General features: G+C 38.0%; 1 protein-coding gene across 1 annotated transcript in view; it reads right to left on the minus strand.

Moving 5' to 3' along the window:
* Window positions 1–14,434, minus strand: part of CPE (carboxypeptidase E) — a 114,984-nt gene that overhangs the window by 23,757 nt on the left and 76,793 nt on the right. The window contains exons 2-3 of the mRNA XM_019441058.2: window positions 10,568–10,764; window positions 8,474–8,641 (exon numbers count right to left, since the gene is read on the minus strand). Of these exons, the coding sequence (XP_019296603.1) occupies window positions 8,474–8,641; window positions 10,568–10,764 (365 nt within the window). The remainder of the gene's footprint in view (window positions 1–8,473; window positions 8,642–10,567; window positions 10,765–14,434) is intronic.

The following is a 14,434-nucleotide window of genomic DNA, read 5'->3' on the forward strand; positions in this document are numbered from 1 at the left end:
TATTATTTATTATTTTCTTTTATTGCTTACTATTTTTCCAATTCCCTCTACTTCTAACACTGTCCCTGTAAAAAATATTAAACTGGGTCTCTTTCAAAACTCACTGTAAAACACCACTTTACTTTAAGAAAACCATCTTAACCAAAGGCAAAAGTTTCAGAAATTCATGTTGTCTTTTAACGACTCACAGCCCTTCATATCTTGGTAATAAAAGACGGAAGAAATTTATAGCAAAGAATTAATCTGGAGCCAGAAGCTTGATCTTTCATGTGATGAGTTTTCAATACTAACTAGGAAGACTCTCAAACTCCCAAGTACCTCATTGATTTAAAAAAAGAGAAATATTTTCCTGGAGATGTGATCTGTACTGTTCCTTGGGACAGAAAATCTAACAGCATCATTAGGGTTTGATGGTTACAGTAAGATCTTGTATTTCTATAGCTCTGTTCAATTTATGAATGAGCATCACACATCCCCATTGGATACACAGATATTCATCCCCCTTTCACAGGGAAGAATCTAGGGGTTGAGTGTGTCAATAATACATCCAAGTTCACACAGCTGAGGATTCAGTCTATGAAACTATAAAGCCCATGTTATTGTCAGTATGTCAACTTTTTTAATGTATCAAAAATATCTTATTTTCCACGTAGGCAACTTACAATTTGTGAAAAAGTGTGATTTAGAATAGGGTGATGTTTTTATTATTTGTTTAATGGCTTATCTCATTCTCCCTATAAAAACTGTTTATTGTAGTGGCACCTGGGTGGCTTAGTAGATTAAACGTCTGACTCGGCCTTTCGGCTCAGGTCATGACCTCACAGTTCTTGACATGGAGCCCCATGTCGGGCTCTGCACTCAGTGCGGAGCCTGTGTGGGATCCTTTCTCTCCCTTTCTCTCTCTCTCTCTCTCTCAAAATAAAATAACCTTTAAAAAATGTTTATTATAGAAAATGTAAAGGAGACAAACACAAAGAAAGAAGATTATTTTATTCATAATTTTACCTTCTAAGGATACCCATTGCTAACATTTACATATATCTTTCTCAGTCTTTTTCCAAACACTTATATATTTTCTAAACGTGATAATTTATGTATCATTTCATATGTGACCTTTTTTGTTTGACAACAGGTAACAAATACTTTTTCATGTCATTGAATAGCCTTCTAAATTATTGTGGTAATGTCTGGGTAGTATATAATGTATAGATGTATCATTCTTTTTTTTTAAATTTTTTTTTAATGTTTATTTATTTTTGAGACAGAGAGAGACAGAGCATGAACGGGGGAGGGTCAGAGAGAGAGGGAGACACAGAATCGGAAGCAGGCTCCAGGCTCTGAGCTGTCAGCACAGAGCCCGACGCGGGGCTCAAACTCACAGACCGTGAGATCATGACCTGAGCCGAAGTCGGACGCTCAACCGACTGAGCCACCCAGGCGCCCCTAGATGTATCGTTCTTAAACATGAATAAAATAATGGTTAATACTTACTAAACACTTTCTGTGTGACACATTGAAGTCTCGCATCCATCCTATGAAATAGGGACTATATGTACTCCCATTTTACAGATGAGCATATTGAGACACAGAGAAGTTAGGCAATATAGCATGAGGCCAGTCAGTTGTAAGTGGCAGGGCCTGGACTCAAGCCCAGTCAGTCTGGCTCCAGACCAATGCACCAGCACTGACAATCTCCAATTGGTGGGAGGTTTTGGGGAGAAAGGGAGCATTTTGGTCTGAGGGTACAAACTTTCAGTTATAAGATAAGTTCTGGGGATCTAATGCATAGCATGGTGACTTAATAATACTGTATCGTATACTTGAAATTTGCTGAAAGAGTAGATTATAAGCTGTTCTCACCACAAAAGAAAACTAAGGCATCTATGTGAGGGGATGGATATGTTAATTACCTTGATTGTGATAATCATTTCACAATGTATACATATATCGAATCATCACGTTGTACACCTTACATCTATACAATTTTTGTCAATTACATTTCAACAAAGCTAGGGGATAGGATCTCTAATTATTGGGTATTGAGTTGTTCACTATAAAAGAAAATTCTATGAACATGCTTGTAGTTACTCTTTGTGCAGATCTATACTTTGCTTAAGGAAATTTCCCTAAAAATTGAATGATCAAACCAAAAGCTAAGCACATTTTTTAAATTTTAAACACGCATTCTAAATTGCTTGTCTGTAAAATACAGCAATAGTATATTAAACCTATTTCTCATCACTCTTACCAACATAGGATATGTGTGTGTGTTTTAATCTGTCACTTTGATACACGACAAATTAGAATTTTTTTTAAATATGCCTCTTTAACAACACTAGAACCATTTTTATATGTTAGTCACCATTCATGTTTATTCTTTGGTGACACTTTTATACATGGTTTAACTGATTTTTCTATTGAAATGTTGATCTTTTTTTATTAATTTGTAAGAGTTTTTTACTCAGTAAAAACATGACCATCTATATTATAGACACTTTCTAAGTTTGTCATTTGTCTTTCAAGTTTATTTCTTTCAAATTTAATAATGATAATAATTAAAATACAAAATATTAAGGTATTTATGTTGTCAAATCTGATCTTTTCTTTATGGTCTCTTCCTTTGTTTTTTTATTTTATTCATTCACTCAAAAGCTATTAAGTGGTCACCATGTGCCAGTTTTTCTATATAAGGCATTTAGAAGCTCTATCCCCCTCTAAAAATTATATATTTACCAAAGTTTTCCTTTATGAGGTTCATGTTTAGATAGATAGATAGATAGATAGATAGATACATTTTATGTTGATTTATGCTGATATTTGTGAGATGGATTTGTCTCAATTTCATATATAGAATTTATCCTTTCTTTCCACAATGATCTGAAACATTCCCTTACCATATACTAAATTCTTACACATACTTAAATTTGTTTCTGGAATTCAAATTAATTTGTTAAATCCAGTTTAAATTTTGATTTAAATCAACCTTAAAAGAACATATATGGATCACTTAATCAAAAAAATCTTTAATCCAAAAAATGCATATGCTTTTCTTTGCGATGAATTTATGGTTTATTAGGCTCGACTGTTCAAAAAATGGCAATAGTGTCATATGATATGAGTGTAACACATTCTTTTAGGATGTTCTGCTTAAAGTTTTCATTGTACTATTGAATTTCTTGTCAATCCCCTTCCGTGTTCAACCTTTTCATTCCTCCTATTCACTCAAACCCAGTGATTGGTACTGACAATTGTTTCAATGAGTTGAGAAGAGACAGAAATCTCTGAAGACTTTAGGAAGAGGGTGTAACTCCACTATGCCTCGGGGGAAAATAAGGCAGGGTTTGGACAGGGGGAAAGGGGAGTGGTAAAAATAAGAAAGGAGAAGAGCACACTTGGAGGAAGTAGGCAAGCACCCCCCGGGGCAAAGGACTGGTTTGAGTGGGAGGTCAGGAGGCAAAGCCATACAGTGACAGACTCTACTGTTGTATTTATTATTCACCTGAGAGGGTTCAAAACAGTGTGCATGTATGCTTCCATACATTCACAGATTGATACATGCATACAAAATAATTCTGGGGTGCTTGGGTGGCTCAGTCGGTTAAGCATCGGACTTCGGCTCAGACAGGTCATGAGATCTCGTGGTTGGTGAGTTCCAGCCCTGCGTTGGGCTCTGTGCTGACAGCTCAGAGCCTGGAGCCTGCCTTGGATTCTGTGCCTCCCTCTCTCTCTGCCCTTACCCCCCTTGTGTTTGTTCTCTCTCTCTCTCTCTCTCTCTCAAAAATAAACATTAAAAAAATTAAAAGATAATAATAATCCTGAAGGATACATGCCAAAATGTGAATGGCGGTCATGTAAGACTATAGGGTAAAGGGTTATTTTTCTCCTCATTTATATTTACTTTATCTTTTTGTTCATAATAACATAATAATTTTGTAATAAAAAACATTTTTAAGAATCACTTTTGAAATAAATTTTACAGTCCTTAATACACAAAATCATATTCGGCCATTAGGTTTGACCTACTGTTAATTCTTATATATACACTGTTGTTAATAGACGTGTTACCAGTAACACGTGAGTAAATTAAGTGAGTAAATTCCACAATTTGACAAATTAAACTCAGTTTGTCTTTGGCTATTAATAGAATGCTTTAGGCTGTCTAAATGATGAGATCCTCTTTGTACTGTAATTATGTCTTTAAGTAATCCATAGAGAAACTTCTGGAACACCTTCAAGATTAAGCCCCAACAGAAGCTAGAATCAATTATGACCCACCTTTAAAATTTCCATTTAAGAACTGTAAATAGAGCTCAAATGTTATGTTCTATATAATTAGATGGCTTTGGCTTTTAAAATATATTAAAGCTGTATTTATTTCCTTTTCTTCACAACTCTAGCCACTAAAGACAAGTATAAATTTAATAAAATTGTTTGATTTAATCTACTCTGCTTTGAAACAATCCAGGCCAAGGCTCATGTACTAAACCCAGATAACAGTGGTGGTGTCCAGGCCAAAGAGCTCAAGAACAGATGAGAAAAGACAGGAGCAAGACAGAACTTTTATTCAGAGGCTCAGAAGAACAAGGAAACAGCTGGAGCACTTGGTAAAAATGTAGATTCCTCTTCATCACCCATTTCCCCAGGACACACACGCCAGACTTCCTGAATCAGCATTCATAAAAATCTGCATGTTGGGCGGGGGGGGGGCACCTGGGTGGCTCAATAGGCTAAGCATCGACTTTTGATTTCAGCTCTCTGGTCGAGATCTCACGGTTCGTGGTTTCCAGCGGTGTTGGGCTCCACACTGAGAGCCTGGTTGGAATTCTCTCTCTCTCTCTCTCTCTCTGCCCTTCCCCTGCTCTCTCTTTCTCTCTCAAAATAAACAAATAAAAACTTTTTTTTTTAATCTGCATTTTTAACCCCTAATTCCTACAAATCTGGACATTTAAAAACCATTATAAGGACAGATGGGCGGTTGCCAGAGGCAGTGTTGGGGGATGGGGAGGGAAATGGGTGAAAGTGGTCAAAAGGTATAAACTTCCAGTTATAAAATAAGTCATGGAGATATAATGTACAACAGGGTGACTATATTAATAATACTGTACTCTATATTTGAGGTTTCTAAGAGAGTAGATCTTAAATGTTCTAGCACAAGAAAAAACTGTATGTATGGTGACTAATGGTTAACTGATTTATTGTGGTTATTTCACAATATATGCAAACACCAAATCATTATGCTGCACATTTGAAACTAATGTTCTGTTATATGTCAACTGTATCTCCATAAAAATAAATAAATAAACATAGAAACTACTATAGGGATATAGAAGCTGAGAAGGAGAAGTCAGAAAAGGGGAAATGTGTAATAATATTAAGTAAATGCCTACTATATGTCTCCTACCAGGCACAGTCTAAACACTGTCTCAGTCTTAATGACAGAGATGGAAACAAGACAAGATGAGCCAGACATGAGCAATATCATCCCAGGATTATTAGGCAGGTTTACTGAAGATTTAGTCTAATGTAAACACACCTTGCTTCTGTTCCAGAAAAGAGACCAATTTTTTTAATTTTTACGTATTTCTCTTTAATTTACCTTTACCCAGAAAAGTATTGGCATTGAGATTGTTTCAATGAAAGCTCTAATTTTTTTTAAGTATCATGAAGATACACCTTTTAAGTAAGTATTGCTTAAGCTGGAAATAAGAAAATATCCAATACAGAGATTATGCAAATATTACACAAGCTCTATTGGGGAAGAGGAAGGTAGTGCTGACAGAAAATAATGGCATTGCACAAAGGCTGCCAATCAAATGTCCTGTCAACATGAACTTATTTCATAGATTCTTCTTTGCGAGGTGACAGGAATTGCTTTTCTCATTTCTCAGATTTGGTGAAGACAGCACAGGCAGGTTAATGCAAGCAGTGGGTAAAGTCTGTAGGCTAATATCAGCATTGGGCTCCCACAACAATTTTTCATTTCCTGCTCCCTCACAGCTTATCACACAGGACTGCCCTCTTTTCACCTCTGCTGACCCCACCCACTCCCCTGCCTTTCCAGCTCTCCCTTCATCCAGGAAAGATGCATGGGGACTGAGAAAATGCAACTGTATTTGTGAATCAGAAGCAGGAATGTTTAAGTCACCCACTCACCAGGTTCTACTAGAATCCTCAGCCCCTGCCAGCCCTTTTCTGAGACCAGTTTCCACTTGTAGGCATAGCCCAAGTTTCTGGAATGAATCCTAAATATAGGCAGGAGAGTTTTAAGAACTTTACACCAAGAATCCAGGACCCTCCTTATCTCCTGGATCCTCTCTCTGGTGCCCCAACCACATGATGAATGCTTGTCTGAAACCCCAGCTGTGGATTTTCAGATATTGTGATTTGCTTGCCAAGCTCGATTGCATTCATTCATAACAGATTTCCAGCCTGCTATATCAGACTCAAATATAAACTATAATTCTTGCAACCAAAAGACTGAAATCTAGAATTAAAAGGCAAAATAGTTATAGAAGTAATTATAACAAACACAAAGCTCTATATAATTGTAAGCACCACACTGAAGTATTTATAAAGAACATCGAGGAAGCTTAACAGGATCTGTCTGGAAGAGCTGAAGAAGGCTTCACAGAGGAGATGACATGGAAAAGAAAGGAAAGAGCATGCCAGACAGTTGGAACAACACATAAATAGGCATAAAATAATAAGAAAAGGGGGATGCCTGGGTGGCTCAGTCAGTTGAGTGTCTGACTTCGGCTCAGGTCATCTCACAGTTTGTGTGTTTGAGCCCTGCGTTGGGCTGGCTGCTGTCAGTGCAGAGCAGCCAGATCCTCTGTCCCCCTCTCTCTCTCTCTGCCCCTCCTCCACTCACTCGCTCTCTCACAAATATATAAACGTTAAAAAAATCATTAGAAAATGGTGTGCTTAGGGAGCAAAAAAGGAGTCGGTGGACTAGGTATATGGACTATGAGAGCCCAATTAAGGAACGGGTCGGCCAGCAGCTGCCGGACCCCAAGGGACACTTGAGCAGCCTTGGCATTATAATAAAATGGAGAAATCATACTTTCCACATTCTCACTTAGGAAAGGTACAAGAAGTAGTTGGTGAGCCAAAGCAGAATGGCCTAGAAAAATCGAAGAGGAACTGAAAGCTGCCAACAGCGGTTCTCCACCTTTCCTCCACTATGGGCTCTATCTCTCTCCAGGTAACTGAAAACAACGTTCAAACAATATTGGTTTGAAGGAGCATCGAAGTTTAGTGGAGATGTCAATGCATCCATCTCACTCTGACGTACATAACACAGAGCACTGAGAAAGTATGCTGAAATAATAACAGTAGTTCTGGGTCCTGACTTCAAGTACTTTATATCTATTAACTCGTTCAATCCTTATAACCATCCTGTGGGGTAGACATTATCATCTCCATATCAGATGAAGAAGCAGAAGCATATAGTGGTTAAATAACTTTCCAAAACTCATGCAGCAAATATGGAGCCAGGACGGCCAAGGTGGCTGCTTCCAGAGTCTCCATGCCAAGCCATCACACAATTCTGACATACTGAGTTTTTACTTTATCCTCTGGACAGTGGACAGCTGGCAAGGCTTTATAAGCAATGGGGCAGTAATCTGTGTATGAAGATCACTCTGGAGGAATTTGAGAAGATTGAACAGAATTGGGAGAGGCTGCAACCCAAAGCAAGAATAGGGGACTACTGTATTCATCAGAGCAGGAGACAGTGGGGGCCTGAACCAAAAAGTGGAATGAATTTGCAGAGTAGAGGAAACTGAAGAAGTGTTATGGCCCTCAAATCACTGGGATCCAACTGATTGCTGGTGGGTGGTAACAGTGATGAGAAAATCAAGGCTTTGATGATAGGGTAAATGAGAAAACACTGTTTTCTTATGGAAAATGTTTCTTTTTGAGGCCCTGGGTGTCGCCAGATAAAGGGACTCAGTGAGTAAGTAAAATAGAGAAAGAGAACTCCACAGGAGATCGGGAGTTGCAGAGATGGGTCTGCAGGGAAAGAGATAAGGGTAGCAGATTGCACCCTGAAGGCCAGCACTTAGCCAAGGTAGAGGAAGCAGGGAAAGAAGCTGAGCAGTAATTGGAAAGGCAGTAGAAGGGGCATGAGAGAGTGGAGTTGTGCAAAGCAAAGAAGGAGAAAGTTCTGGAAAAAAAGAAAAAGATCAACAGTGTGAAATGCTCTGATGTGCTGATAAAGCACCTCTGAAAGGCCGTGAAGACTTTTTAAGACACCCCCAACTGGGTTCTTCCTTCATGTCCCCACCCCACTTCTTATTCCCCTGACCCCCTGCCCAATTCTATGGTCTCCAGCCTTGACTTTCCAGGCACTGGCTAATTATCCCATACAAGCTTTAGTATTACTCTTAAGTCCTCCATTATGTTGAAGATATTAGAACACATTCCCTTAAGCTAGAGGACAGAACCCAGGAAAACTACACATATTCGCTACCTTCGTGTTTTGATCCACAATCTTCTTCAGATTTTTCAACAGATGATTATTTGGACCACCTTCTTTCTCATTCACATAAACTATCCTATCCAGGTCTGGAAAGTTCCGGTTCAGATCTATTCCCTGGGCATTGCTTCGACCCACAAACCAGTCCTTGAGCTCACCAGGCTGAAAAAGATCAAGGGGCAAAATAATAAGTTATTTAGTACCACTGTTACTATCTAATGAAGGTTTTCATTAATGATTTTTAAAATAATTTATTAAGATTAATTATTTCAGCAATATCCTCTCAAAGCTGCATTTTCACTCTCTTACTGACAAACACATGAAGGTATCAGGTTTAAAGTATTTGTTATGCTCATTTCAAAAATATTTTCAATGAATAATATTTTAAATAATAATATTTTAAATGTAATAATAATTACATTTAAAAGATATGTATCATCAAACTGCAAAAAATATCTGTGTATATTAGTAATAGATGATACCTTTCACAGCATGCCAATCTAGGGGCACCTGGGTGGCTCAGTCGGTTAAGCATCTGACTTCAGCTCAGGTCATGATCTCAAGATTCCAGGGTTCAAGCCCCACATCGGGCTGACAGCTCAGGGCCTGGAGCCTGCTTTGGATTCTGTGTCTCCCTCTCTCTTTGCTCCTCCCCCGCTCATGCTCTGTCTCTCTCTCTCTGTCTCTGTCTCTCTCTCAAAAGTAAAAAACACTTAAAAAAAAATTTATTAAACGAATCATGCCAGTCTAGATTTGGGTTTAAGTAAAATATTCATTGGCTTTGTAAATCACAGCAATCAATCTTTTTAGTATTCAAAAGAAATTACTAAAGATCGGAGGTTTTAAATGAGTTTAACATAAATTATTTACATATTAGTAATATACCTCCCTCTTACAGTCTTCATGAACAATTTCATAGAGCTCTGTAAGTTCAAAAATTTCTGTTCAATTTTAAGCCCTTTATTCCAGTAATGGCATAATCTGGAAATTTAATGAATTTCCAAGACATTTAGCTATATTCCATAATGCATATTTCTTGTTTTACTATTAAATTATACATAATCTATGATATAGAGCTAATTCCCATATTCTTGAGATTATATAAGCCCAGATGACTTAGACTCTAAGGAATAAAAATCTAAAACAGAAAATAAAAATGATAACCTTTTTGTCCTTCTGTCTTACAATTCTGAATATAAATAATTATATTTATAATTATTAATTATAATAAATAATATTACAGTTCTTAAGATAGTAAATAATTTAATTCTCTATTATTAGAATTTTCCTTTTATCACTTTAGAAATTGTATCGATGTTATTTACAGAAATTCACTGTCTGGGTTTCTTACAATGTCAAACCGACAGATCACTGGATCTTTCATTTTTAGAGTACAAATCAACTTTCTACCTGGAGATAAGCATCCTATTATATACTTTAGTACCTTCCTATGAAATAAGAAAACTGCAGCTAAGGTTCTCCATACCTGTGCAAACAAAAAGGGAACGCATACCATATATTTTCTCTTACAATTTTGTCATTACTTCCCAGGTTCTCTAACAGTTACAATGTATTAAATTAATTTCATGTTTGATGTAGGAAGAGTTCTTGTTGTTGTTGTTTTTTACTTTACTCATCATACATAGACAAGAATTAAACATTCATCTGGCCAAAATATTTCTTCCTCGTTGTCAGTAGAGGGCGCTATGACATCACCTCATTCAGAGACAGCCATGGCATTACTCTTCAACACTTGGCAATAGTCCTATTTTTAGATTTTTAGAAGAAAGGAAATTTATCTAGTCACAAACGTGGGTGAATAAATATGATTTATTTAACAACAAAACATTAATTGAATATTGACTTATTAACAAAATTTCTCATTGGCAATCTCTGCTGAAGAAACTCACCCACCATCTCTTTCCTTCTAAATTTTTTTCTTGCCAGCAAGTTGAATGGCATGTCCCTTATATCCTCCTCTGCCCTCTATGTAAACTTCATATGAGTATATTACTTACACATAAGCACATAGGTACAAACATATGAAATGAAGAAAGCGTGCCCTGCTCTGAGCTGGCCAGAACTCACCTGAGATGCAGCCTTCTCAAAGCCATCGGGGTTGAGGGAAGGCATGATGTGGATACGAGTGTTGTGGATCAGCTTGACGATGGTCTCGTTCCCCTTTTGGTATTCGTTGCACAGGTATTGGGCCAGGAAAATGAGCAGTTCCCGTCCAACGGCCTCATTACCATGCATATTCCCAATGTATTTAAATTCAGGCTCACCTAAAAGAGCAAAAATCGATAGTATGGAGACACTTTCTATAGCTCCAAATGGAATACAAATGGCATACAGTTATGAGTATATTGTATATCTCCTAATTTACTACACATAGCTGACAGTTTCTTCTGCCTCCCGAATTGCTACCTAAGAAATCTACTTTAAATATCAAAAATACTCCAACTGCTTCTTTCCTTCCAATTCTCTCTCCCCAGCTTACCAGCTTGATAAGGACTGAACTGTCTCCTCCAAATTCATTTGTTGAAGCCCTAATCTCCAATGTGACTATATTTGGAGACAGGACCTTTAAGGAAATAATTAAGGTTAAATGAGATCATAAGGGTCGGACCCTAATCCTTTCAACAAGAAGAAGAGACACCAGCAATCCCTCTTCTCTCTCCCCAGGTGCATGGAGAAAGGCCATTTGAGGACACAGAGAGAAGACTACCTGAAAACCAGGGAAAGGTCTCAGAAATCAACCCTGCTTGTCCCTTAACCTTGAACTTCCAGCTTTCAGGACTGTAAGAAAATCGATTTCTGTTGTTCTGACTGTTCACCCAGTCAGCGGTCTTTTATTAGGGCAACCCGAGCAGACAAATATACAATCCCACCCTGAATAAATAATAATATACTGCATGCCTCCTATTGGTTGAAAACTGAACTTTGCATTTTTTTCTTACTTAGTCCTCACCAAACATCTAAAAGTAGGTGTTATTTTATGATGAGCAAACTGAAGTTCAGAGTGCTTAAGAGGCCTGACCACAGTAACACAGCCCATGAAGCCAGGATTCAAAAACTGGTCTTCTCATTTAGTTAAGAGTCATTGTTGTTGTTGTTGTTGTTTTTCCTCTTTTTAATCCGAGTGATTAAAAGCATGAACTTCTGGAACCCGAGCGCATGGGTTCAAATCCTAGCACCAAGACTTACTGGCCAGCCTTGAGCAAGTTACTTTGGCTCTCCGTGGCTCTGTTTTCCCTATAAAAGGAGAGAATAGAGTCTACCTACAAGATTATTTTAAGAACCAAGTGAAAGAATGAGTATAAATGCTTAGAACGGTGCCCGGCAAATAACAAGTGTGGTGTTTTCCTTACATAATCTAATTTTTTCTTTACAAAAGCCCACTAAAATGGGAAAGACAGATATTTTTATTGCCATTCTTCTTGCACAAATGCAGCCCATAGAGGATACGTTTTGCTGAAGGGCTCAGAATTCAAACACAAATCACTGTGGCCCGTTTCTGCTGCTCTCCATTGCATTTTAGGAGGAGTAATAAAATTGTGGAGCAGAGCAGCAAATGATCTTAATTAATCCTGTTGTTCTGTTCCCTTCTGCTTTATCCTTCCCCCAGGCCCAATTTCTGCAGTGGAAAGAATTTTCCCACTTACAAAATCAACTAGAACTTCTCACCCCTGGTAAAAGAAAAGCTGGAAATATTTTTCTTCTGGAAATATGTTATCTGAACATCCTTTGCATGAGATTCCTGAGTGTGTGATTTAAATGATTACCTATTACAGAGAACCATGCCCTTGTGTGACCTTTCAGCCCGCACTTAAGCTAATCTTAATCTAGGCAGGAGCAGGATCAGTGCTATTTATATGCCCCTCATTTTTTTACTTTCAGTGAAAGTCGCTAATAAAACTACCCCCAGGGACTTGCCCACAAGGTATATGAGAAGAGATCTTTTCTTTGCTTCTGATTTCAAATGTCATAATAACCTTCTTCCTTTCTGTCAAACTCATGTGCTTTATACCTTCCCCTACTGGATATTAATCTGATTGAGGCACAAAAGAAACTGTAGCAGTCCGCTACAAAAGAAAATAGAGATCAAACAGCCAGGGGAAGATTACAAGCCTCTTTGACAAAGTTATTGAGAAGACTGCACTGTGGGAGGCAGTCTGGTCCTGCCCCTCACCTAAGCACAGCTTTGCTGGAGGCTTCAGTCACTCAGAGGAGCTTGGCCCACAACCCAAAATAGTAGATTAACTCACTGAAATTTTGTATTACTTCTCTGGTTTAAAAAAAAATGTGTATATATATATATGATCTATATATATATCATATATATAGATCATATATATATGATCTATATATATATCATATATATAAGATATATAAGATATATATAAGATATAGATAAGATAGATTAACTCACTGAAATTTTGTATTACTTCTCTGGTTAAAAAAAATGTGTATATATATATATATATGTACATACACACACACATACACATATATATATACACATTTACTCATTTAAAGGAGAAATAGCAAACTCATACTCGCTTAGCCCCCCAGTGTGTGTTTGGTCATCACAGTATATTTTATATTTGAATCTGAATGCTTCTGCAAAGAACTTGCTCTCTAGGCTCTGACACAGGCATTACCATCCTTATGGCCTCAAAAACGCCTAGTTTTCAAAGTCAGAAAATTTCCGATGTGATTTTGTTTCCTCAACTCTGTAGGAAATTTCTCTGAGAAGCAAATCTCCCCTAAAATGTCTCTTATATTTATGAGGAGATAGTAATAATAATGACAATAGCAATGCTTTAGTTCGACGTGAAGAGAGAACTGTAAAGGTCATTTTCTAGAAGACATTAATGTATGGAAATGGAATTCAAGGCACATGTGACTTAGCAAAAGAAAAAGGCAAGTGTATTTTTATCTTCCACTGTCTTCTGGAACAAATTAGATTGCTAGATAATGCCATCCCCAGAATACAGAAGAGCTGTGTTAAGCCTACTGACGTGTCTTGTGAGATGAAGAAGAGCCACACTTTTTAAATATAGCATCTGTTGGGGGCGCCTGGGTGGCTCAGTCGGTTAAGTGCTGACTTCGGCTCAGGTCGTGATCTCACGGTTTGCGGGCTCGAGCCCCGTGTCGGGCTCTGTGCTGACAGCTCAGAGCCTGGAGCCTGCTTCGGATTCTGTGTCTCCCTCTCTCTCTGCCCCTCCCCCACTCACACTGTCTCTCTCTTCCAAAAATAAATAAATATTTTAAATAAATATTAAAAAGTATATATTTAAATAAAGCATCTGTTGGATGCATATGCAAAACTGGTGTCTGACACTACAGGAGACCCGAAAGCCAATAGAAGAGCGTCCCAAACTTCAAAGAATGTAGGGCCTGGAGGAGGACACAGATGTGCACACAAACAGTATTCGGCAGTGAGGCAATGATGAAGAAATGTTGGATACATAACCAACCAGCTTCAAGGTTCTAAAGTGGAAGGAATATCCCTGCCACCTATATGGCCCTCCTCCCTCCCACTGCCAAAATTATCTTTTCATGACACAACCCCCATTGGGTTTCCTCCATCTAAAACCCGTCAGCAAACTAGCTTCCCATTTGCTTTCACCATAAAGACCAAAATTCTCTACAAGGGCTTTAATTTCCTTGCAGTTCGGCCTACTGCACCTCCCTAGTCTCCATAGGCACCTCCTTCACTGGGGCTCTGGCCTCTTTACTTCTCTCCCACCCATTCTGCCTTCACATTCTTCCAGTCATGAAAAACTATGGTCTCCTCAGAGTATCTCTAGTCTAACTCCAGTTCTTCTGTTATGTTTAATACCTCAGTGTGAAAATATACATTAATCAGTGTGATTGTTTGATCTTGCACCCCCAGACTACACGGTTTGTCAGTCTTGGGATGGTGTCTCTTTTAGCTCACTAGTGCAC

The sequence above is a fragment of the Panthera pardus genome, unplaced genomic scaffold (assembly GCF_024362965.1).
Source record: "Panthera pardus isolate Hobbes unplaced genomic scaffold, ASM2436296v1 HiC_scaffold_13, whole genome shotgun sequence".
In the NCBI taxonomy this organism is placed as follows: Eukaryota; Metazoa; Chordata; class Mammalia; order Carnivora; family Felidae; genus Panthera; species Panthera pardus.